The sequence below is a fragment of the Cetorhinus maximus genome, chromosome 15, assembly GCF_964194155.1.
Source record: "Cetorhinus maximus chromosome 15, sCetMax3.hap1.1, whole genome shotgun sequence".
Classification (NCBI taxonomy): Eukaryota; Metazoa; Chordata; class Chondrichthyes; order Lamniformes; family Cetorhinidae; genus Cetorhinus; species Cetorhinus maximus.
In genome coordinates this window covers 75490456-75516877 of record NC_135893.1, presented here as the reverse complement: position 1 = coordinate 75516877, position 26422 = coordinate 75490456, and the positions used below count along the sequence as shown (strand labels likewise).

At 41.4% G+C, this 26422-nt stretch overlaps 1 protein-coding gene across 2 annotated transcripts in view; it reads right to left on the bottom strand.

Moving 5' to 3' along the window:
- Window positions 1–13869, bottom strand: part of znf598 (zinc finger protein 598) — a 37135-nt gene extending 23266 nt beyond the window's left edge. For both annotated transcript variants that reach the window (XM_078558673.1, XM_078558674.1), the window contains exons 1-5: window positions 13614–13869; window positions 5371–5483; window positions 3272–3401; window positions 1681–1892; window positions 506–723 (exon numbers count right to left, since the gene is read on the bottom strand). In XM_078558673.1, the coding sequence (XP_078414799.1) occupies window positions 506–723; window positions 1681–1892; window positions 3272–3401; window positions 5371–5483; window positions 13614–13829 (889 nt within the window). In that variant the 5' untranslated portion in view covers window positions 13830–13869. The remainder of the gene's footprint in view (window positions 1–505; window positions 724–1680; window positions 1893–3271; window positions 3402–5370; window positions 5484–13613) is intronic.
- Window positions 13870–26422: the final 12553 nt, after the last annotated feature.

Sequence of the window (26422 nt, the reverse complement as noted above, 5' to 3'; positions counted from 1 at the left end):
CCCCCAACACAAGAGTTACCAGAATGTGAAGCATTTTGCCAAAAATAGCTAATAAAGACAGTCAATGCAATTTAAGAGGAAATTAGATCAAACATTTTTCAAAAGGTATTGATGGGTACAAGGAAAGAGCAGAAAAGGGGGTAGATAGCCCCTGTGGTGAATCTACCACCAGCACAGGCATGATGGACAAATGGTCTTCACATGCACCAAAATTTCTACAATTTTCTAAATTTCTGGGGTGCTTCAGTTCCTTTCTCAGGGCTAAAAATGCAACTGGGCAACTATAAAGCAAAGTGGAGAGTAAGGCGGCAGTTAACTTTCATGGCTGCTTCTGAAATTGAGACGACTCAGTATTTCCCATACATCTAGCTAGAAACTGCATTCCCCAGACAATTAAAGCTGAAGCACCATTCTAACATTCTATGTATCTATCTCTAGAACTTCACCTTATATATGAAAGTATTAAAGTACAAGGTACAGTTCGTACTGAGGTCAACACAATTACCTTCATTTCGCCTTTGGTGCCGAGGAGCATAGTTAAACTGCAGGTCTATCTGTCTATTCTGCCGGGCCTCTGCTCTGCTTTTGCTATGAAAGGCAGCTTTATGTGCTTTGTAATCAATTTCTGAGCGAAAAGCATGAGTAAACTGCTCAGCGTTACACCGCCCTTCCTCACACAGATAATGCTTCTCACGGAAATGGTCACGAAGATAATCATAATCGCTGCAATAAAAGAAAGTGTATGTCTCAATTTTAGTAAAATGTTTCTAATAACTCAAATATTAAACACTAAAGTCATACAGATCAGACATGTCCCATTCTTATTCAGCATGGTGATAGCAAAGGGTTCCACAATTAGCCTCCTGGAACTAGGGGATGAAATGTAATGTGGGAAAAGCAAAACTAGCCAGGGTTTCTGCCACTGATTGCTAACCAGAGACCTGTATTGGAAAAGTTCCTTGCATAAAGACAGGTTTCAACTTTAGTCGCAATGTCCCTCTGCCCCACCAATCCTGTTCACACTTTACTTAAGTCAATCTTAGGTAAAGAAAGGGAGAAAATTAGAAGTAAAATTAAAGTTTGTAACTTCAAGGTTTGAAGTGTGATGGAATATTGTGCCTACTACAACTGATCGATAGCAATAGATCTAAGTCATGATGTGATGTTACTTTTTGATTACAACAGCCTGGTAAATTTAGATTTCAATACGGAGGATATCAGCTTGATAGGAGATGATGTATTTTTGATTTTTTGCACTCCAGGTCAACATCAAACACATTGCGTTCTGGGTAGAAGTTCCTTCTACACAGATCAATAGCAATTTTGAATAGGCGTTTATTAATATGTCATTTCTATTTCCCACTGGTCACCTTTACAGTCCTTGAAATAGGATGCCAAGCTAGAGACAGTTTTGTGCTGGGACTAACTATCTGCTATTAACTGGATGAAAACTATTCAAATTTATTTGATTTAGGACACTTACATCCTGATGTGAATTTTAACCCAGAGTACAAAAGGTAAAGTTAATGCATCACCAAGTCCATTGCTGCCTCCATAATTTATAGCAGAGTTCCTTTGTTAGCTCACTTGTTCATAAACTGGTTCAATGTTACTCTCCATTATGCATTTATGGCTGTTGTGGAACAGCATCCAAAACCAGAAAGTTTTTCTCCTACTTACCTATAATATTCTTGAGCACCATCTGAATCACAGAAGTGACAGAAATAGTGGTCCCTTCTTAAATGTTTTAGTAGTTCATCATTATCCAAGTAGCGGTCATCACAGAATTTACATAAAGGATGCCCACGATGTGAAGTATCATCCGGGTCACCATGGATTCGATGGCGTGCAAGATCCTTACGGCTGTACCATTTGCGTTCATAGGTAAAAATCTGAAAAGGAAAAAAAACATTTAACATTTAATTGCAATGGTCTAATTTTGTTTTAAAACGTAGCAAGTGAAGGCGCTGTTAAACAGGTTTAAGTTAACAAGACAGGCTTGAAAGAGAAAGCTATCCAATAACAGATTTATTCTGAAATAGCTTAATTTTAACATTTGTGAAGAAAGTGTCAAAATGAATTGTGTGCTCCACTGCAACTATAGTCAAGAACATTTGTGCAGCACAAGTCAAAAAACAAATCAGAACATTGAATTTCAGGTCAATAAAATGCCAAAAAACTTAAAAGTGCCAACACAGTCAAAGCTATGCATAGATTGTCAAAACATTCAATGAGACAATGGTTTGATAGTTTTAAAAATAAAACCCTCGAGAAGGTAGTGGTGAGCTGCCTTCTTGAGCTGCTGCAGTCCATGTGGCTCAGGTACACCCACAGTTTGTTAGGAAGGGAGTTACAGGATTCTGACCCAACGACAATGAAGAAATAGTGATATAGTTCCAAGTCAGAATGGTATGTGACTTGGAGGGGGACTTACTGCTAGTGGTGCTCCCATGTGCCTGCTGTCCCAGGTAGGAGTCGTGGGTTTGTAAGGTGCTTACAAGGAGCCCTGGCAGGTTGCTGCAGTGCATCTTGTAGATGTTACACACTGCTGCCATTGTGTATTGGTGTTTGAGGGACTGAATGCTGAAGGTGGTGGATGAGGTGCCAATCAAACGGGCTGCTTTGTCCTAGATGGCATCAAGCTTCTTGAGTGCTTTTGGAGCTGCACTCATCCAGGTAAGTGGAGTATTCCATCACACTCCTGACACGTGCCTTGTAGATGGTAGACAGGCTTTGGGAGTCAGGTGAGTCACTCACCACAGAACATTGCTTGTCAAAAATATCCAGAGTATTTAATAATGTAATTATATTTTTGATTACTAAAAATAAAGCTTGGAGCTGGTTTCCATCACAAGACAAATTCCTGAAGTTTCTCCCATATTCAAGTTGAACATTTGGAACCAGAAGGAAGATGAACCCAGTTAAGCAAAGTTTTAGAAGAATATATAAAAACAAAATGTTTCATTTTGCAATTTTGGATAATGACACTTAGTAGCTTTATTTGAAAAATAAATTGTTATAACATTGCAGTATGAAGGCTGAAAAATAATACTCAATATAATAAGTAAATACAAAGCATGCTATAGCCCAGACCTGCTAACTGGGTAGAAGTTAGCTTTCAAAAATATATTAGGTTTTTTGTTTGGCAAACTGATACCTATTGAATAAAATACAACATACGCAAAAAGAAATATGACTGATACATAGGCTCACACAACTGATTAACATTACTAGAGAACTAATTTCTCAAACAGGAGAGCAGATAGCTTACCTGGAGGTGTCTTACACAAAGCTTACAGCTGAACATCTCATGTTGCTTCCTCATGTGATGCTCTAGGTCCTCAAAAGTATTAAATGGTCTTGACTCAGCACATACTGGGCAGTCATGTTGCAGAAGTTTCCTAATGGAAATTATAGATAAAAAAGGAATCAAAGTATTAAACCTCAAAGGGAGTTTATAATTTAGTCTTATTTCTGTTTCCTGAAATACACATACAAGTTCAGCATTAAGTTACAGAACAGTAGCAATGCCTAGGCACTAAGCTTTGGTATGTCCTCCCCAAATCCCTCTGTCTCTTTTTCCTCCTTTAAGGTACTTCTTCAAAACCTACTTCTTTGACCAAGCTTTTGGTCATTTGCTCTAATACGATCTTATGTGGATCTGTGTCAAATTTTGCTTTAAAGTACACCTGTGTAGGGTTTTGGGGCATTCAATTACATTAAATGCACATAAGTTGTTGTTGTAGATCCTACAATGCATACATGCTAAATGAATCCCAAAGTTGAATATAATGCTCTCAAAATAGCAAACCTGTAACATATTCATTCAGCATTGTGATACATCACAATCACAGTGATACAAGTACAATATTCAGGTGTGAACTTGGGGAAGTGCTTTTTGTTTCTTTTTAATGACTTCAACTTTGAAATCCTGCATTGACTTCCTAATTCGGTAGAAAAGTCCACAAGTTGCAATGCATTTTGTTTTATATCTAAAGTCTTAAGCATCTTACATCTAGTCTTTATGGCCCTTTTACAGCACATGGGTGAGGGTACTGTTTCAAGGTGGAAAATAACAGTAATAACATACCTAGCGCATTTAGGTTACAGAGAATTAGATTTTGAGAGTTACCCATTTTCATGAATTTAATGATCACCAAAAAGGCAGGTTTGGAGTTTTTCTCCTTACCAGAAACTTTGGTGGAAGTAGAGTCCACAATTGTCTTTAAAAAGTGGAAGTAAATAAACATTTGGAAAATAAATTTCAAAATATGTAGAGAAAGAAGAAGGAAACTAATAACTTTCAGACAGCCAGCCATTCAGAGATTACAAATCACAGAAACTTGCACAATGAGCATGCAATTAAGAAGACTAATGGTACATTGGTCTTTATTGCCAGGGGGCTGGAGTAAGGTCATCTTGCTGCAATTATATGGCTTTGGCCAGATCACATCCAGAATATTGTGTTCAGTTTTGATCTCCTTACCCAAGGATAGCTATAATTGCCTTCAAGGAGGTGCAACAAAGGTTCAATAGATTGATTCCTAGGATGAGGGGGGCTATCCTACAAGAAGATAGAGTAGAATGGTCCTATACTCTCTGGAATTTGGAAGAAGAGTGATTGACGTAAAAAATATAGACGCATTTAAGGGAAAGCTAGACAAGCAAATGAAGAATGAAATGCATGGTTACAATAATATATTTAGGATGGGAGGAGGCTCGAGTGGAGCATAAACACCAGCATGGACTGGCTGGGCTGAAAGGCCTGTTTCTGTTGTTATTTACCACCATTATTTCATTGAAATTGACAGTAACTTCTGTAGACTGCATATAGGCTGGTATATTAAATTATGAGTATCACTGTTTGCCTAAAAATTCATAGGGCACACTTTTCTATTCGAGTCATACGGACTCGAAACGTTAATTGTGTGTCTCTCTCCACAGATGCTGTCAGACCCGCTGAGCTTTTCCAGCAATTTTTGTTGTGCATACTTTTCTATTCCTGGCCAGACTAGATTTGTCCAGGTATGGGGCATAGGAATTGGACAGCACAGGCTGTAAATCATTAAGACAATCGTGCAATTTTCTGTCCATTTTACATTGTACTGAAAAATCTCTCATGTACAGTTTTTCCCTGCCCCGATCAATTTTCCTCTGCATGTGATCCAATATGCCCAGGAACAAGAAAAAGTCCAAACATCTAAACTGGAGGTAAAAATCCACATGGCTTCCTTTTAACTTCCCTCATGGTTCTTCAAAGTTAGTAAAGCAAGGTCTCTATACAGATATAAAGTGTGACTAAGATTTGAACTGTTTGTGTGTTGTCCCGAGTGTTAACACTCCATATTTTGAATAAAGAGGGCAAGATACCTGAACTGGGCATGAATCCTCCCATCGGCAATATAAATATCAAATTTCTTTTCATGGTGGAACTGATGAGTTGCAATTGTTGAAAATGGGGCAACTTTCTTTATAAACACAACCTGAGTGGAACAAAGGTAAAACAGTGTTATTAATTATTCATATTCGCAAGATTTACAAGTATCCACAAGGGCTAAGATTTTACAAGAAAAATAATGGTAAGGCTGTCAGCAATCAGCATTATTAGAATAAATCGAACAACTTTCGGTGACCACACACGCAATTAAACTCAAAGCAGGAATTGCTTCCTGCTTTGCCCTGCTCCTCCAGGAGTTGAGTTTCACTACATTGATATCTCGCTTAGTATTCAAGTAAGTGAAAGGGCATAAAGTTGAGACAATTGTGTGATAAATGCTCACCAATCACACTAGAAAAAAATTTAGAGCTTGCCCATTCAAGTATGTGAATTTTTAACAGCTTGATAAGCCTTAATTGCTGCCGAACAACTTCCCTAGTACTGAAACTTAAAAAATGTGGAATCTCATTCCTTCAGATTTTAATTAATTTTTTAAAAAACCAATTTTACTTTAACTTGCCATCTCAAATTCTCTCAATCCTATCTTTCTTTCCCACTCCATTTTATTTTCTGTATATGGTTTGGCATTTAATTTACAAATTCTAAGATACACTGTTTAGTTCAGACTCTGCTTTTCTCAGTAAGGATTCTTCAATCGATTGGTTAAGATACATTGTCTTGACTCACAGATAAACTTATCTGTTAATGGTTAACAGGATACGAGCACCAGGTTTGTAAACTTCGTAAGTAAATAACTGCTTATTGAAAAAATTGTCTTTAGCCAGTGGCAAAAGAAAGAAATGTGAACTAATTTCTAACTCTATAGCTTAGACTCTCCTATACACACAAAGACACATAAGACACACAAAAACATGGATTTTTAGGGTGGGATAAAACAGTTCAATAGCACCAACTCCGGAGCACAGGATTCGATGGGTTGGTTTTGATCGAGGTCTTCCAAATTCCTTTCAGTTCTTTGCTGATGATATGAGGTGGTCTTCCCAGCACTGTGTGTGTAGTTCACTGGTTGAGCACTGGCTTTTCAATGTCTCTAACGGTGATTTTCCCCTTTGCCTCTTGACAGGGGCTTTTAGAGAGAGGTTATAGCAATATGGGCAGAAAAAGCCAGCTAGCTATTATTGTAGAATTACTGGAATCTTACACACAGGAGCAAGAGGTTTTTGGTCTTTTTCCTTTCAGGCTAGGAGCTATTCAACTGCACTATTCTCACATACGCTGGTCACCTGGTCAGGGACCAATTAAAACATTGTTGACAGGCAGTTCCCCATTAGAGTGGACTCCTCCTCAGCGCCATCCTGTCTTTCATGACACACATTGTTCCAGGATATCAACATTGTATATCCCTCACACTGTTCCAGTAGACATGTCCTTTAAACTGCAGCCATTGTAATTTTAATCTACAGTCCAACAGAAATAAAAAAGATATGTTCTCTATATGCCTCCATGCTTAAAAGAGATGAATCGTCATTTCAAAAATGCATTTAATCACAAAGTATGTGACACATGGACAACAAAACACAGACCGACTTCCATTCATCCTTCCTCCCCCTTATGCAATCTTCAGTATTTCTTAACCCTTTAACTTATTTAAGTATTTTACACCTGGGACAATGAATCCACAATCACATTATCTTTACTGGCAACGTGAACAATCTTTATATTGAATGGTTGAAACAATAGACTCCATCTAAACAATCTTGCATTTTGAGTTTTAAACTTTTCAATAAACGGCAACGGGTTATGGTCAGTATAGATTAGCATTTTTGTTATCACGTCGAACATAAACTTCAAAGAATTGAAGAGACAACAACAACACTAGAGTTTCTTTTTCTACTCTAGAGTACGTCCTCTGATATTGATTTAGTTTCTTGGAAGAGTACCCCGCTGGCTTCTCTATCCCCAATTTATCATCTTGTAATAGAACTGCAGCTACCCCCAAGTCGCTAGCATCAATTACCATTTTAAAAGATTTGGTAAAGTCAGGGGCGGCCAACACTAGTTCATTTATTCAGATTGCCATCAGCTTTTCAAAGGCTGCTTGGCATTCTGCTGGCCATTACCACGTTTGCCTATTTTCTTAAATTGGTAAGAGGTACAGCTATTATGCTGAAGTTAGGCACAAGCTTCCAATAAAACCCACACATTCCCAAAATCTTCATGATTTCTCGTTTAGTTTTAGGAATGGGGAATTCTATTAGAGCATTAACTTTTGCTATTCTTGGCAACACTTGCCCTTGTCCTACGATCTGACCTAGGTAAGTTACCCTTGCTTTTATGACTAAGCCACCCAATTGCAATTGCTTAAACAGGTCCTCTAATTGCTTTAGATGTTCTTCCTATATGTTACTATATATTACGACGTCGTCTAAATAAACCACACATTTATGTACATCAGCTATGACTTGATTCATAAGTCCCTGAAATGTAGCTGGGGCATTTTTAAACCCAAATGGCATGACTCAACATTGATACAACCCACTTGGTGTAACGAAGACAGGTATTTCTTTAGGCCTTGATGTTAACGGCACTTGCCAGTACTCCTTCAATAGATTAATTTTTAGAAAGAAATGAGGCACTGCCAAGCCTATCGATGCAATCTTCTAACTGAGAAATTGATACAAATCTGTCCTCCTTTCTGCATTCACTTTCCAGTAGTCTATACAAAATCTAGTTGATCCATCTGGCTTAGGAATCAGCACTACCAGTAAACACCAGCTGCTTTGGCGAGGCTCAATCAATTGATTTGCCAGCATATATTGGATCTCTGTTTCTAATGGAGCTTATTTCTCTGGGCTCAACCGATGAGGCTGTTTTTATGGCAAAGTCTCTTCCATTCACATCATGTCTAGCTAACGTAGCACATCCAGATGCAACCTTACAAATTCCCTTATATTTCCTAAGCAACCTAATTAGATCCTCCTGTGGTCCTTCCTCTAAATATGAGAACACACTGTCCAACTGTCCCAGTATTTTCGTATTGGCTAGTCGAATTGCAGGAGGTTCGCTCTGCACTGTCTACTTCTCTTTCTACCTTACACTTACTGTCTCTGTCATCCTCTATTACTACTACCACCTTTCCAATCATCTTCTCTGCAATGATACTGCTTCAACTTGTTCCTATGCTCAGGAGTATCAATCAGTAAGTCACTTTGCTAACCCGCCTAACTACCTGGTAGGGGCCACCAAATTTCGCTTTCAGGGGTTCACCCTGCGAAGGTGATAATACCAATACTTCATCTCCCACTTGGAATGTTCCAGTTGTAGCAGGTTTGTCTGCCCATTCTTTCATTTTTGCTTGGGAAATTTTTAAGTGCTCTCATCCTACTTTACATGCTCCCCCGAGTCTTTCTAGAAACATGGACATGTAATCCAACATGGAGGATTCGTCTTTCTGCTTTAGAAACTTTCCTTAAATCACTTTTAATGGACCTTTTATTTCAGGACCATAGATCAATTCAAATGGACTAAATCCAGTAGATTCACTCGGAGAATCTCTGATAGAAAATAGTAAGAAATCTAATCCTTTGGGTATTTATGGCAATAGGTCTTAATCATGGTTTTGAGAGTCTGACGGTATATCTCTAAAGCTCCCTGTGTCTGTAGCAATAGGCAGTAGACGTTATTTGTTCAATGCCCAAAGTGCTGATTATGTCCTGGAAAATTTTAGACATGAAGTTAGAGCCTTGATCAGATTGTAATTCAGTTGTTGGCCATAACGGATAAAAAACGGAGTTTTTTCCACTACCACCTTAGCTGTAATTGTCCTTAAAGGAATAGCTTCTGGAAATCGGGTTGTCATATCCATGATTGTAAAGATACACTGATGTCCTGCTTTTGTTTTGGGTAATGGTCTTACACAATTTAATACCCGACTGAATGGTTCTTCAAAAACTGGTATGGGTATTAAAGGTGCTGGTTTGATTACACATTGAGGTTTATCTACTACCTGACAGATATGACACGTTTTACAAAATTGCACTAAGTCCTTATGAAGTCTTGGGACACGTAAAATGTCTGTTTATTGATGCTTGGACTTTCTGTATTCCTACATGTCCTGCCATAGAGATTTCATTTGCTATTCACAAAATCTCCTTATGATATTTGGGCGATACCACTTTCTGACAAACAACCGCCCATTCCTCATCCACAGGTCTGTGAGGGTGGCTCCACTTCCTCAACAGAACTCAGTTTTTTATGTAATAGCACTCCGGAACTCCTTCCACCTCAGCTTCAGTGTGACCTGTGCTAACTTGTTTAACTCTGGATCTGATTGCTGAGCCTCAATTAATGAAGACATGCCAAACACTAATTTAAATGAAGCTTAAGCTACTCTTAACATCTGTTCATGGTATTACTTTGACCTCTGGTGATGGACTATGTTTAGCCATTGCTCTAGTCACCACACATGATGGAAAAATATCAGGAACTGGTTCTCATAACTGCTCCGTCTCGTTAGCCTCTCTCGGACTTTCCATAATTACGGGCAAAGCTATAACCTTCACTCCTGCCAAATCATTCCCCAGGAGTAAATCAACTCCATCCACGGGTAATTTCTTAACCACTCCTACAACCACCGATACAGACAACAAATCACATTCCAATTGCACTCTGTACAATGGAACCAGCAGGGCACAGGAGCTACCAAGCAAAAGAGTTTGGGTAGCTATGTCCCTTAATATAGTTATGGGTTTAGCTGCATCATTTGATGAAAAAGAGGTTATCTTTCCTTTAGACAAAAAAGTCTTTATATCTCTCATCTACCTTATTCACTTCACCTGCATTCACAGCAGTGGTTACCTCCAGGCCTTATTTGTAGTTAAAGCTACAATTTGATCCATGGCATTTTCTTTTGAGTTCCCTTTTCGGACTCACTCTTACGAACTCCAATAAGTCCTATGGGCTTCCCTCGCAACTTCCAACATTCTGAACGAATGTGCCCCACTTTATTACAACGGAAACATTTAAGCCTTCGAGTGTCACCTCCACCCTCAATACCTTCCTGATCTGGGCAGGAGATCTCAAGGTATTCCCAGCTATCCATTCTTTACCCTGGCTACTTACCTTCCTTTCACTCTCCCACTTTCTAACCTTTTCAAATTTAAGGGGGTGATGGAAAAAATGGTTTAGTTTTATGCATCAGCTTATAATCATCAGCCATTACTGCTGCCTGTCTAACAGTTGCAACCCTTTGGTCTTCAACATTATTACAGAAGGTAGGGAGTTTTTAAATTCTTCGAAGAGAATGGTCTCTCGGAGAACTTAAGGTAGTTTCAACTCATAATACTACTTTGTCAAAACTACTTTGCTTAATCCTTTCAAATTCAATGTAGTGTGCCCAGACTGTTCCCTTAAATTTTGAAACTTTTGTCTATATGCTTCAAGGGCCAACTCATATGCACGCAAAATGGTCTTTTTCACCACATCATAATTCTTAGACACCTCCTCTGACAGTGAAGCATAAATTTCCTGTGCTCTACCTGTCAATTTGCTCTGCATGGGCAATATCCAGTTTTCCTTTGGCCAGTTCATCTGTTTGGCTAGCTTCTCAAATGAAATAAAGAATGCTTCAACATCTCTTTCCTCAAACCTTGGAAAAGCTTGTACAAATTTAAACATCTCCCCACTGGGTTCTGATCTGAAAATAAGTCCTGCTTCACCTACTGGTGTCTCTTTTTTAACTGCCAGTATTCCAAGCTGGAATTCCCACTCTCTTTTTCCTGCCTGTCTAACCTCGCCATTTCTATCTCTCTTTGAAATGCTCTCTTTTCTTTTTCTTTCTTGGCCGCCTCTAGTTCCAGTTTTTTTTCTTTATTTACAACTGAATTTGAGCCCATTCCAATGTACCACCCCCTGGAGAACTCGGTCTCTCAGGTATTACTTCCAATTTCAAATGCTGTGTCTCTGCCTTCCTAGCTTTAGTAGGCAATCCTACTCTTAATTTACTTGCCAATTCGATTAACCTGGCTTTTAGGGTCCCTTATAAAATTGTCAGGGACATCTCTTCCACTTGCAGGAAAGCTTTAGCAGTTTCCAGTGCCATCTTATTTTTGAAAGTTCAAACCTGGTGTTTCCTTTTAGTTTTTATTACTTACTAAATCTACACCTAAATCATTGTTGTCTTTTGCTCCAAAATATCCCAGACCAGAACGCCCAAACTTTGTCACGACTCACCGGGGATAGTGCGCTGCAATATCAAGCCCCACTGCTCCCCGAGCCGTGATAAAATGTGAAAAAAGTTTGATCAACACATCTAATTGTTTAATTTAGGTTAACAGAATCCGAGCACCAGATTTGTAAACTTAGTAAGTAAATAACTGTTTATTGGAACAAATTGTCTTTAACGAGTGGCAAAAGAAAGAAATATGAACTGCTGATTTCTAACGCTATAACCTAAACTCTACCCCTTCTTAAATCCCTAAACACACACATACAAGACACTTAAAATCCATGTTTTTGTGTGTCTTAAGGGCAGGATAAAACAGTTCAATAGCACCAATTCCACAGTACAGGATTCAATGGGTTAATTTTGATCGTGTCTTCCAAATTCCTTTCAGTTCTTTGTTGACGACACGAGGTGGTCTTCCCAGCAATTTCAGTCTGTAGTTCACTGGTTGAGCACTTGCTTTTCAATGTCTCTAATGGTGATTTTCCCCTTTGCTCTTGACAGGGGTTTTCAGAGAAAGGTTATAGAAATATGGGCAGAAAAAGTCAGCTAGCTATTATTGTAGAATTACTGGAATCTTACACACACAGGAGCAAGAGCTTTTAGGTCTTTTTCCTTCCAGACTAGGAGCTATTCTGCTGCACTGCTCTCACACAAACCCTGATAAGGAGCCAATTAAAACACTGTTGCCAGGTAGTTCCCCCATCAGACCGGACTCCTCCTCGGCACCATCCTGTCTTTCATGGCATACTCTGTTCCAGGACAGCAACATTGCATATACCCCTCAATGGTATATGCAATTGAGTAGGCATGTCTTTCAAGCTGCAGCCATTCTAATTTTAATCAGCAGTCCAACAGAAATAAAAAGATATGTTCTTTACAACATCATCATTTTTCCGTGTTCACAAAGGCCCCAGATCCCAGAGGAGGGCACTGCGCTCTTTTGGCTTTCTAACCACTGCAAGTTCCAATGAAAAACCCCATAGAAAGTCCATCAGCAAATATAAGTGTAATGAGCTGTGCATTCATCACTGACTGCAAAACCTGGACCAGGATATTAGCATAACCACCCAAAAATTCAGACACTTTGGCTATTAAACCTCAAAGGACAACTATGATTTCTGAATTAACATAGGTACAGTTATGACAATAACTAGAAATTCAAAGCAACACCATAAAAGTTAGATCGGTGTTTTTGACTGAATTGTAACAAAGAGCCCCACCCAAAACATCAATCTTCCAGATCGATTACCCTGTTACATAGTTCCAACTTCCCGTGATTTCAAACCCTACTGTGATGTTAATTTCCTCTTGATTCCAGTTGCAGTAATGAGAAACAGAAAGTGCATTTTGAAAGCCCAGAGTGCTTTTTAATCCGGGTTGATATGACACTGCACTTGGGCAATATTGAATCATTGCCAAGCTAACTTCCACACGCCCTGCGAAAAGCTACAGGGTCAAAGTAACAAGTCACAGGTAAAGCACGTCACACACGGCCTGAGTTAAGAGCCAGACAGTACCAGAAGCAGGCAATCTCAGTCCAAAACAAACATCCTAGCCCTGGGAGAAACTCCTATTCCCCTTTTGGGGGAGGGTTTCACTGCCTCCTCCCTACAGTGCGGCACCGCCTTTGGAAACACTGACAGCACAAAGGGAGTGGTCTCCATTTAGAGAAGTGCCTGACTGAAGTTACCAACAATTACCACTCAAAGATGGAGACTTCAATGGACTGGGTTGGCTCAAACCCCCGGGGGCGGGGTGGCCAGCGGCTCAGGCCCCGGAAGTGGGGGGGGGAGGAAGAGGGGGAAGGGGGCCCGGCCAGCGGCTCAGGGCCGGGGGTGGTATGCGCCTCCTCCTCCTCCTCCTCTTCCCGGTAACATCCGCGGACTCTGGCCTCGCCTCCTGCCCACACAAAGTGCAGTAAACTCGGAAGCCTATCGATCCCTCCCACAGGCCGAGGCCTTCTCTCTCTCTCTCTTCCCCCAGGTTTACCTGGTCGAGTTCCAGCCGGCACACGGCGCAGTACCGCTGGCCGCACAGGGCCCGCATTTTGGTGGAGCAGCGGTAACACACCGGGTGGTCGCACTTGCCCACAGCGAAAATCTCCAGCTCCTGGCAGCACAGCACGCAACTCTTATCGGCCCCCGGGCCTGCGCGGCCGCTCCCTCCCTCCTTGACGGTGACGGTGGTGCTGCTGTTGGAGGCCATGCCGCTTCCCACTCTCTCTCTCTCTCTCTGTCTGTCTGTCTCTGTCTGGAGGCTCCGCCCCCTCGCTCCCACGGCCACTGACGTCACCACACCCGCACGCGTCGGAACTGACGTCACGCAACCTATGACCACAGCGCGCGCTCGGTGGGGAACGGTTGAAATTTAAACCAAATGTCTGTTAGAGTGGGGAGTTGGGGGAGGTATATGATTCTGAGGGAGGGAGAGGAGAGACGAGATGAGGGGCTTCGTGGTCACTGTCGGTCATTGGCTGTTGCTGAGAGATATACTTCAGAATGTTTCGTATTTATAAATACAATTCGTCAAGGAGTTGAAAGGCTTGGCAAAGAGCAGGTTTATTTGGCCGAAGTTTCCATCAGTAAATGTTGAAAACATACTATACGCTACAAATAGGAGCAAGAGGTGGCCATTATGTCCCTCTCGCCTGCTCTGCTATTCAATAAGATCATGGCTTATTCTTGACCTCAACTACACCTTCCTGACTGATCCCTATATCCCCTGATTCCCCTAAAGTCTAAAACTCAATTGATCTCAGCCTTGAATATACTCACCAGCTAAGGATCCAGAAGCAAAAGGAAGTGGGAATGTCGAAGTGGAAGGATGGCCAGCTACACATGGGTCTTACACAGTTTCAAGCTGTTCGGCCAAACTGGTCAACCAGTATTTATGCTTATTACACACTCACCATAGATCATCTCACTCTATCAGCATATCCTTCTATTCCTATCTCCCTCATGTACTTAACCAGCTTCCCATAAATGCATCTGTGCTATCCCATGTGGTAGAGAGATGCACATTATATTCACCGGGTAAAGAAATTTCTCCTGAATTCCCTACTGCATTTATTAATAACTATGTTCTATTTATGGCCTCTAGTTTTGGTTTCCCCTTCAAGTTGAACCATCTCCATTGCTACCCTAGCAATCCTTTCATATCTTAAAAGACCTCTACCAGATCATCCCCCAGCTTTCTCAGGATTTGATGCAACTCTTGTAAAGAAGCTGGAAGTTAAGGGAAGGGTGTCCCATTCTAAATTTTGGATTTTATCCAGGATGTGAATTGCAGTTCCAGCTATGTTAGTGTAGAGTGCAAGATAAGGAAAAAACTATTTGTTCCATCTTCGGGTTAAGTGCGTGGGCAAAAAAGTGGCAGATGGAATATAATGTGGGAAAATGTGAGGTTATGCACATTGGTAGGAAGAATAGAGGAGCTGAATATTACTTAAATGGAGAAAGACTGCAGAATGCTGCAGCATGGATTTGGGGGTCCTTGTGCATGAATCACAAAAAGCCAGCGCACAAGTTCAACAGGTAGTAGGGAAGGCAAATGGGATGTTGCCCTTTATTTCAAAGGAAATGGAGTATAAAAATAGGGAAGTCTTGCTAAAACTATACAAGTCACTAGTTAGACCACACCTAGAATACTGTGAACAGTTTTGATCCCCTTATCTAAGGAAAGATATACTGGCACTGGAGGCAGTTCAGAGAAGGTTCACTAGGGTATGGAAGGATCTTCTTATGAGGAGAGGTTGAGTAGGTTGGGCTTGTACTCATTGGAGTTTAGAAGAATGAGAGACGACCTTATTGAAAGATATAAGATTCTTAGGGGGCTTGACAGGGTAGATGCTGAGAGGTTGTTTCCCCTTGCGGGAGAGTCTAGGACTAGAGGACATAATCTCAGAGTAAGGGGTCGCCCATTTAAAACAGAAATGAGGAGGAATTCCTTCTCTCAGAGGGTAGTTCATCTGTGGAATTCTTTACCACAGAGAACTGTAGAGGCTGGGTCATTAAGTATATTCAAGGTGGGGATAGACAGATTTTTAATCAGTAAGGGAATCAAGGGTTATGGGGAAAAGGCAGGAAAGTGGAGTTGAGGATTATCAGATCAGCCATGATCTCATTGAATGGTGGAGCAGACTCGATGGGCTGAATGCCCACTTCTGCTCCTACATCTTATGGACTTTAATGCATCCATCCAGAATGGCTGATAATGTATATCGGCATTGGAGGCAGTTCAAAAGAGATTCACTTGGTTGATTCCTGGGATGAAGCGGTTGACTTATCAAGAATGGCTAAACAGATTATGCCTTTATTTATTAGAGTTTAGAAAAATGAGGGGTGATCTTATTGAATCGTACAAGATTCTGTGGGATCTTGACAGGGTAGATGTTGAGAAGATGTTTCCTCTAGTGGGGGAATCTCAAACTAGGGGACATAGTTACAGAACAAGGGGACACTCATTTAAAACTGTGAAGGAATTTCTTCTCTCAGAGGGTAGTGAATGTCTGGAATTCTCTACTCCAGAGAGTTGTGGAGGCTAGATCACTGAAAGTATTTAAAGAGGACATAGATAGATTTTTGAATTATTAGGGAGCTGAGGGTTATGAGGAGCTGGCATGAAAGAGGAGTTGAGGCCTGGGACAGATCAGCCATGATCTTATTGAATGGTGGGGCAGCTTTTAGGGGCTGAATGGCCTACTCCTGCTGCTATTTCTTATATGTTCTTATGGTGCAGCACTCCTTTTATTCTTGAATGAACAACTTGCATTAAGGTGACCGCTTTAACATAGAAAGACATCCCTAGGTGTCTCAGAGGTGTAAACAAATAAAAAAGGACACTAAGCCAAGGATGAGGAGGATATCACCAAAAACTTGGTTGGAGAGGTAATTTTAAGGGAGTCTTAAAGGGGGATATTGAGATGGAAGGTTTTATGTCTTGAGTCTATGGGGAGAATTTTCAGCTCGGTGAGCAAGGGTGGGGCCCGCTCGCTGAGGTGTAAAATGAGGCAGAGTGACGTCGGGTGTGTGTCCCAATGTCACAACATGTCATTTAGATTTCCAGTTCAGTGGGCACGCAGCCGAGTCAGCTGCGCACCCGCCAAACTGTCAAAGGCCTGTTAAGGCCATTAATTAACTAATTAAACCTATTGAGAAAGCTGCCCGTCCAACCTTGAGGACGGTGGGCAGGTGAAGAGGCCAGGCAGCCTTCGCATTTTTCATGGAACCTTATCCACAGGCGTGATGAGGTTTCATGAGGAGTTTATAAATTAAATAAAGTTTTTCATTAAAGTTCATTGACATGTCCCAGCTCATGTGTCACATGAGAGGACATATCTTAAAGTTTTTTAATTAAAATTTTTCAAACTTAAAACTTATCTCCCTGAGGCCCGCCCGCCCGCGCAGGGAGCGCACAGCGCTTCCGGGTGCATGTCATGCTGGACGGGCCTTAATTGGCTCGCCTACGTAAAATGGCGGCGTGGACCCAATTGGGTCTGCGCCTGCTCCCGCTCCAGCACAACCCCCCCCCGACAGGAGGAAAATTCTCCCCTATGAGTTCACTAGCCGAGTAAACTTGAATTGCACGCCTTCATATACACTTGTTAGTTGATGCTCACTATCAATGACAGAGAGAGACCAACCTAAGAACAAACCGTGAGTGTTTATCGCAACAGGAGGCAGAGCACTAAATCCTTACATGCTCCCACAACCACCTCCAGCTCTAGACTTATAGTTAACCAATAGCCCATGCTGTACAGTGATTGATCAGTACTGTCATATGGTTAATCCACTTGCATTCTCTTAAAGGTACACGGCACTCCACTTTACCACAGAAGGGCAATTTGAAAGTGTGGGGCCCAGGTAGTTGATCACATGGGATCCTACTTTTCAACTTGTCCTGTCACCTTCAGTCATGTGTGTACACCGTGTACCCGCTATGTTTTTGCACCCACTTTAAAATTGTACTATTATGTTTATATTGCCTTTTCTCTTTCTTCCTACTAAATGTATATCAAGGTATATGGAGGAAGCTGATAAATAGAGTTCAGAAACAAATCAATCACGATCTTCTGGTATGGTGGAACAGATTGATGGGGCTCCTGTTCCTAGGTGTGTCAAGTTTACTAAGACATGTAAGTCTCTTTCAACTGCATCAGGATTTCAAAAACATGATTCTGTAATTTCTAAGCTGCGTATGATGTCACTGTCTCTTGTCCTCTTTATTTTAGTATCATCTGCAAATGTACCAATTAGTATTAGGTTTGTGAGTCCAAATCATTAATGGAAATTTAAAACAGTACTCCTGCAACCCTACTTCTGCCCCCCCACCATGGCAATTCCTTTAATACATACCAATTGTTTTCCACCCATCAGCCAATTTAAAAGGATATGCTTGCCAATTCATAGAGTGCCTAACTGTTTATGTGCTGTAACTGTAAGAGACACAAACAGACAGGTTTCCTTGAGTTTTTCCAGAAGGAAAGAGGGTTATATGGTACTTAACCCAGCCCAAGAAAAATAATAAAAATGCTCCAACTTTCACACACACACACTCACTCAGGTCACACATGCAAAAATAGATTAAAAAGTGGGAGGATCGATTAAAGGATTATTTTTAAAGTCCAATAAAGATTTAAAGTTTTACGGTTCTTGTAGGTTGATGACTTGGACAGATGACAAGCTGGACTCGGTGGTCCTTCCGGTTTTGGCATCGAGGTAGTTTGAAGGTATAGATTTATCAGTTCTTCTGGAGACAGCAGCTGCCAAATTGAGTTCTTTAAAAGTCTCTCTGTCTGCAGCACGTGGATAGTGGAAAAACACAGGGACGGTTCAAACTTGTCGAAATAGGTGAAGAGAGGGAGAGCCACATGGGGATCTTGCCTATTGAGCGTCTCTTTGGCTTCTGCAGGGAAACAGTTTTTAGAACACAAAAGAGGGTTAGCTGGCTTGTCACATGACCCCTTCTCTCTCCAACTGACCAGTTACCCCAAATATGGTTGTGGCATAGTGAATTCTAGGCACATGGCCTACATGATTAGATTATGTCTGAACAAATTCTTTTCACAGCCAGAGTCCCATTGTCCAAGTGATTACCTTTAAAGGCTTGTTTCCACTCAGTTTAGTACCCAGGTGATTGTCTGGATGCTTTGCTAGTGGGGTATAAAATGGTCCCATTCACATTCCTTCAAGGTAGCTGTTCCTGGTGAGGCTTTCTAGACAGGGTTGACTCCATTTCAATGGCTTTTGAATGTATAGGGTACAGTCATGCAAATTTTCAGCCATCTTAAAAGCTATGGTTTCAAGTCAATGGAATGTAGCTTCAGTCTTTTTAAAATCCAATCTGTGGTTTCCAGCCAGTAAATTCACAGTTATTTTTCTGAATCTACATTGCTGTTGTGTGCATCCCTACTTTCTTCACCCCATCATTGGCAGCCATGTCCTCAGCTGACTCGGCCTTATGTTCTGTAATTTTCAACCTAAACATCACTGCCTCTCCATCTCTTTGCATTTAAGGCACTTCTTAAAAGCTATATCTTAAGCCAGGTTTTGAGTCACCTGTCCTAATATCTCCTTCAGTGCTATTTTTTGTCTGATTATACACCCATACAGCATGGATGTTAGGATGTTTTACTACATTAAAGGCACTGAATAAATGCATCTTTGTCAAGAATATATAAAAGCTGTTTGTCAGCTTTTTGAATAAGGACATTGCATTGGCCTCCTCTATCAACTGGTACATCCCCAGCATATTCCTCATAACGATTGTCAATGCCTGACAAAGGTCCTCCCTAAAACTTAGGAAATATAATAAAGTTGTTGAGAAGTAAGATAAAATCTGATGGAGGTGACCGATGGTATAAAAAGTTCATCGGGGCAAGAGCTGGAATCTTGAAGCGTATGGACTGCAGAAATTCAAGAAGGTGGTTCACCACCACCTTCTCAAGGGCAATTCAAGATGGGCAATAAATGCTGGCGTAGCCAGCAATGCCCACATCCCATGAATAATTACATTGGAAAAAAAAAGTAGGTCTATTAAAGTTGAGTAGAAGTTAATCACGGCGTTGTAATGCTAGTCATCAAGTTAATTAGATGATGTAACCTTCAAATCAAAGTATATTTGAACCAAACAATACTAATTATATGTAAGGGGATGTTTGAACAAATAGCTTCCTCACTCAACTGTAGAAGTAGGACTGGCAGGACAGAAGCAGGTCTGTTTATTGATTTTGCATAACAGTAGTACAGTGTAGGAATGTTAAGGTATAGCTAACAGGAGAAGGTGGAAAGGAGCAGGAACAGGCATTTCTGTCTTGACACTGAGTTGAGAACAATGAAAAGAACCTAACTGAGCCAACAAAGCATAATTATGATAAACTAACATCACTAAAAGTTGACAGAAATAGAAAAGTATAGAATAAATGGAGCTTGGCAAAATGCTGAGAAACGCAAGATTCAGCAACATTAAGGACTAATACAGATAAGCACTGGGTCCCTTAGTTCCCATGGCTCTGCATTGATATGAATGTGAGGTTTTATAAGATGATTATGTTTTGGGACTGTCTCTTTAATTCAAGGTAAAATGGGGCAGTGAAAAGAGACTTGTCATCTGTTCCAAATTCTGCCTGACAACAAGCCTCAGTGGCTTGGTTACCATAGGGATGGGGATGGGGGTGGTGGGCAAGATCAAAAGTTACTAAGAGCAAAGTGTAATATATTTGCACCTGAGCCAAAGGCAAGAGAAACTGAGGCTGACTATGGGCGGACTTTCTTTCTCCAAGATTTTGGACAGAAAGAGAGCACATGGTCTCACAGACAGAAAAAAAGGACTGCAATTAGAATGGTCAGCAGGGAGGAAAGTGTGGCTTTTCTCTGGACTACCAGGCAGAATGCTGAACGGAAAATCATCTCTGGCCAAAGGGATGCATCCTGTGGAAATCTAATGAATCTGGAAGATTCATCCTGGCATGGCCAGAGAGGGAGAAAGAATCCCCGGGGTGGGCCTTACTGCTGGTAATTGGTTCATGACTTCTCCGAAAACAGAGAGAAGCACCTTTTGACATTCACTCAATGTTACAACTCAGCAAAACAGGGAGAAAATAACCCATTGGAAGCTGGGAGTGATGTTGAACAGGTCTCTGTAAAACTGCAATTCTGTGGAGAGCAGGCAGTGAAGTATAACTTGTGGCATGGGGTTTTAGGTTTTGTCAAAATTTAAAGGGGGATTATCTTTTCTGTGGTTTAAAGTGTTAATTACCTACAAAATAGTGTTGCTTTTAGTTCATTTGTTACAGTAAAAGTCTTAAAACTTGAAATCTTGTGGTGAGATCCTTTCAGTCAATCACTGAGATTTTAAACATTCTTTAAAACTTATCAGTCTCTGCAGGGATCATAGAGGTATTATCACGATGATGGGAAATTATGACTGAGTAAAATCTACCTATAACTTCACCAGCTAACCAAAAACATACTAAACTGTTTAAAAATTATTTTTTTAAGACAAGAAAAGCCACTAACTAAAGATGGCTGCTACAAGTCACCTGATGTATGGAATTGTATGTTGACCTTTCTGGAAATTACTATATAGATTGCACTGCAGGCATGTCCTGAAATGTTGCTCATGGAATTCCACTCCTGAGGGTGTCGAGGTCCACTTCAAAAAAGGACTATTGAAAGGAATGGAAAGGAATCTTTATGAGCTCACCTCTCCAGCAGAAACCAAGAGTCCATCAAGACAATGTGGAAATGCTAGCCAGCCAGGGTATACAACCAACAGACACTCAAAATGCTTGTGGAGGATGAAATAACCCCATCTGCTGTTGGTCCCTACTATCTTAAAATGTGTGAAAAGATTCTGAAATGAAACATAAAAATGTGATCACTTGTTCTACAAACATGACTACAGCAGACATGGCAATCGCATTCTTTTGGAATATACAGTGGGCAGGACTAATAACTGGGTTTGCCAGGCAGTGACAGAGGAATCAGAAGAGGCTGAAAATGGAGCAGTAAGGAATATCTCTCTCTCTCTTAAGTTAAGTAAAGACCTATTTCTACAGTCTAAAAATCAAACAGATGAGAGAAGTCCATTGAGACACATCAGGGAGATTTTGGAAAAAGACGTCAGCAGAGAAATAGGCTGAAGACCTCTCTCCCCCACCCCACCTCCACCCCCCCCCCCCCCCCCCAACTGTCCCCTGGGAATAAGTGCAGCTCCCAGTTCAAGAAATCAGCATACCCAAGACCCACCAACAAACTGAGATCTTTCAAGAACTGCAACATCTTCTACATCCACCTGCTCCAAGGAGCCAGATAACTTAAATTAGCTACAACGTTTAACAACCTTCGGCTCAAAGAAAAGTAAAGGACTTCAAACTGTATATTCTTTTAACTTTCATTTGGACTTTTACTTTCCTTACTTCTGATACCTGTGTGTGTGTGTGTGAGACATGGCATTTTTTTTTTCTAGGGTTTAGTGGCTAATAAACTTGCTCTTTCTTTGACTCAAGAAAACCTCATTGACTGGCTCCTTATTGTTCGCTGCATAGAAAGCAAAAGATGCATTTGAATTTGGAAAAGGCATCGACAGGGAAAATAAATTTAAAAACCATTGTTGCGACCAACTGAGGAGGCTAAATAGAGAGGAGCTAGTTCACTCCTCCTCACCTGTTCGTAACAGTATTTAAACCAGTCATGTAGCATCTACTGAGTCAGTATAAGTGACGTATACAAAGAAACTGTACACCTTGGTGTGTTTCACTGACCCTGCGCTATTTTTTGTGTGGCCTTTGTGTGGGTCGTGAAGGCCTTGAGTGCAAACCCTATTCTTCTGAGGTCAGGGTCACCTTTGTGAAATTTGAATTTCCTTCCCCAGGCTATTTTCATGTGCTGTTTTTGGAAGCCCAACACATTTGAGAGTTTGTGACCACTGGTGAAAGCCTGCTGAAGAGACTGGAATTTTCTGACAGATAAGTGTTAAATGTTTTGACAACTTGAAACAACTTGTAATGTAGATGTGCTCTTAATGCAGTGAGTGATCATAGGGCTCTGATCCGAAAAAGTAAGTTGATCATTACATTGAGCACCATTGCGTAGGTGTTGACATGCATTACAGTACTTTCCCCAATGGAGAAAGTGCCAGAATGCATTCAACACTAGAAATATGTGCTGGAAAACTTTTATGTTTGGTACTCAGATTTAAATGCCCAGTGATCTTTAGTTCAAAAAGAAAAGGCCGCAGTTGAACATTTAAAATTAAATCTAAGCATCTGCTACACTCCATTGTTTGATAGGCAATCTGCTTTGAAATGGAAATAAAACATCATCTGCAGCTTAAACAAAAGGCCATCTGGGCCTGAATTGTTTTGGATGGCTGGGTCTCACTTCCTGTCATCCGAACAGTGGGCAGGGATGTCCCCAAGTGCCCTGCAGCCTTGAGTGTCCTGCAGCTATTTCATGCTCAAATGAGCGTTATGTGGCTGCAGGCGGGACTTCCGCCCCTCACTCAGGAGGAAGTCCACTTTAGAGAGCTGCCGGCCAATCTGATTGGCCTGCAGCTCTCCAATCTCTGCAGCGATAGTGCTGCAGTGGACAGAGGAAGAAAAGCAACAGGACATCAGAGCCCAAGTCCAGGCAACCAGGTAAATTCAAGAGATCCCAGGGCAGGGAGGGTAGGAAAGGCCTGGTGGGTGCGAGAAGAGGATGATCGGGATCTTCAGGGAGAGGCCAGTGGGGGGATGCAGGTCCGGAGGCCACCGGACCTTAAGGAGGGGGGGTGCCCAACTTCAGAAGGGGGCTACTGATGGAGGCACCCCTCCCACCCCACCGAGATGTAACTCTTCTTTTTCATGCTTCCGCCACTGGATGTTCAATCCTCCCACCAGCCTAAAAATTGAAGCTAGGCAGGAATCACTCCTTAAATGGCCAATAATTCCTGTATGAGATTTTCCCCCCGCCCAGCATAAAGTCGCTGTGTGGTCGGGGGGGACGGGAACCTGGAGGGAATCCATCCCTTCAATTTCATGCCCCTCCCCCGCCCCTGCCTAAAGACTCGCAGGTGGGAGAACGTAAAATTCTGGCCCTGGTGTTTCAGTTTCAATTGATTGCATTGTTGACATTTCCAGGATTTGTTTTGATAGCTGAGAATATTATGAATGCTTGGTTGAGCTTCAAAGGTCCAGAGCCATTTATCTCAGTGAGGGCGGTGGGGCGGGGGGGGGGGTGGGGGGGGGGGCGGTGCGGGTGGGGGGCTCTGTTCAAATTTTGATTTACAGTTTTAAGAGGTCAGTAGAGGATTATCTGTCTTTAATATTGTAAATGGATAAGTGTTTGTTTGTTTTACAACAGCTTGACCACTTGAGGGATTTACATTTTTGAACGGGTTTTTATGCATGAGACTTTTTTCAGTATAAAGTGTCTGAATATGACAGCATTATTAGATTGTTAGTTGTTATTTTTTTTAATGTCCATTTCAAAGGTATCCTGAGCTCTGCCCATAGTGGAGACTAGTTGAGTGGCTATGGAGGATACATGGGGGACATGGGAGCTATGAGGGAGCATGGAGAGGGTATGAAAGTATGAGGGGCCACCGAGAGGGCATGGGGGTAGATGGGGGGGGTGAGAACTGAGTGTTAGGGGCCATAAGAACTATGTCGGAGAGCTGAACCAAAACAGCCTTCTAGCCAGATCGCCATGGCAACCACACTCTTCCAATGATGCTCAGGACTCAGAAAACCTGAACCCTGTATCCATTGCCAAAATATGGCGGGTATGGACAGAGGTGAAGGGCTTGAGTTTCTGAACTCAGCAAATGGCTCAACTCACATTTCCTGAGCCCAACATGAAAATCCAGCCCATTGTATCCCAAATTACTCTTTTTTCTTATCTAATAAAGTCTCTGATAAGTTGATCTGACTCCTGGGTCATGAGCCTTTATTCATGGAATGTGGATCACTCAGAGAACAGATACCTGCCCAATGTCTCCCTCATAGTAATTGTGAATACCTCACAAATTTCTTCCCTAGTCTCTATTAGCATTTTGGGATACATATATTCATGCATTGTTTTTTTGAACGTATCTAGAACTTTATCACATTTACATTGAATTAATTTTTTCTGGGTTAATTGTGTTTGAGAAGGGCATGTTGCTCATGACCACTCACTGATATTGTCTTGAAAGAGGTGAGGCAATGTCCCCATGTTCTTTGTCAATGATCCATTGAAAGGCATCAACCAGGTGGCACAACTTGATAGTGTCCATTATTTGAATTTCTAAAGATGTTGTGGCTAATCAGTGAGAAAAGTTGGTGTATTTCCATAATTGTGGTGTTTTGCTTTGCGTAGCTCAATAGGACCACAAAGGGCATCTGTTCCAACAGGTTCATATCAGTACCTGAAGGTTTAATTGGATGTTATGCTTAGCCTGAATGCAATATTTGGGACCACACAGAGAAGAAGGGAAGGGTATTTTGATCATTTTATTTATTCAGCAAATACAAGGCCCTAATGCAGTTTAAGCTTGTTGACATATATGACATGTCCAAATAGCCCTTCGTTGTTTGGAATACCTAGGTTGCAGATTGGTTTCCTCTGGCCGTGTGTGTAATCTATTGAGTGGCTTTGTGGCAAAAAAAAAAACAAGCAGCTTCATGGAGGGAAGAGTCTATTCTGCAATAACCAGTCATTTGGACACTATCAAGTTGTGCCATCTGGTTGATGCCATTCAATGGATCATTGACAAAGAACATGGAGACATTGCCTCACCTCTTTCAAGACAACATCAGTGAGTAGTCATGAGCATTAGCTCCTTGTAGAATCAGACTTCCGTGTGGAATACCTCTTTCCTCTTTACTAAAATCTCATATGCAAGGAGTTAGTGATGAGTAAGCATGGTGAGTGGCACTGGACTTGGATCCGAAAAACATCAAGATGTTTGGCAGCCCTGCTAGGTCCTTCTATCAGATTGAAAGCAAATTTAATCTTAGGAACATAGGGTATAGGAGCAGGAGGAGGCCATTTGGCCCCTTGAGCCTGCTCCACTCTTCATAAAGGTCAAAGCTGATCTCTTCCCTCAACTCCACTTTTCTGCACTGCTCCCATAATCTCTTAATATTCAAAAATCTATTGACCTCTGACTTGACTGATTATCCACATTTCCTCTCGGGTAGTGAATTCCAGTGATTCACAACCCTTTGAGTAAAGAAATTTCTCCTCTTCTCAGTCTTAAAAGACACAGATCCCTTATTTTGAGACTGTGACTCTGATGTTGTAGACTCCCTAGTGAAGGGAAACATCTTTCCAGCATCTACCCTGTTTAGCTCCTTAAGAACTTATTGGGCCAGATCTTTAGGTCAGCATCGATTATTTGTCATTTATATAAATGACATAGATGACTATGTGGGGGGTAGGATTAGTAAGTTTGCGGATGACACAAAGATTGGCCGGGTGGTTAACAGTGAGGTTGAGTGTCTTGTGGCTACAGGAAGATATAGACGGGATGGTCAAATGGGCAGATAAGTGGCAGATGGAATTTAACCCTGAAAAGTGTGAGGTGATACACTTTGGAAGGAGTAATTTGAAAAAGAAGTATTCAATGAACGGCATGGCGCTAGGAAGCTCTGAGGAACAAAGGGACCTTGGCATGTGTGTCCATAGATCTGTGAAGGCAGAGGGGCATGTTAGTGGGGTGGTGAGAAAGGCATATGGGACACTTGCCTTTATCAATCGAGGCATAGATTACAAAAGTAGGGAGGTCATGTTGGAGTTGTATAGAACCTTGGTGAGGCCACAGCTGGAGTACTG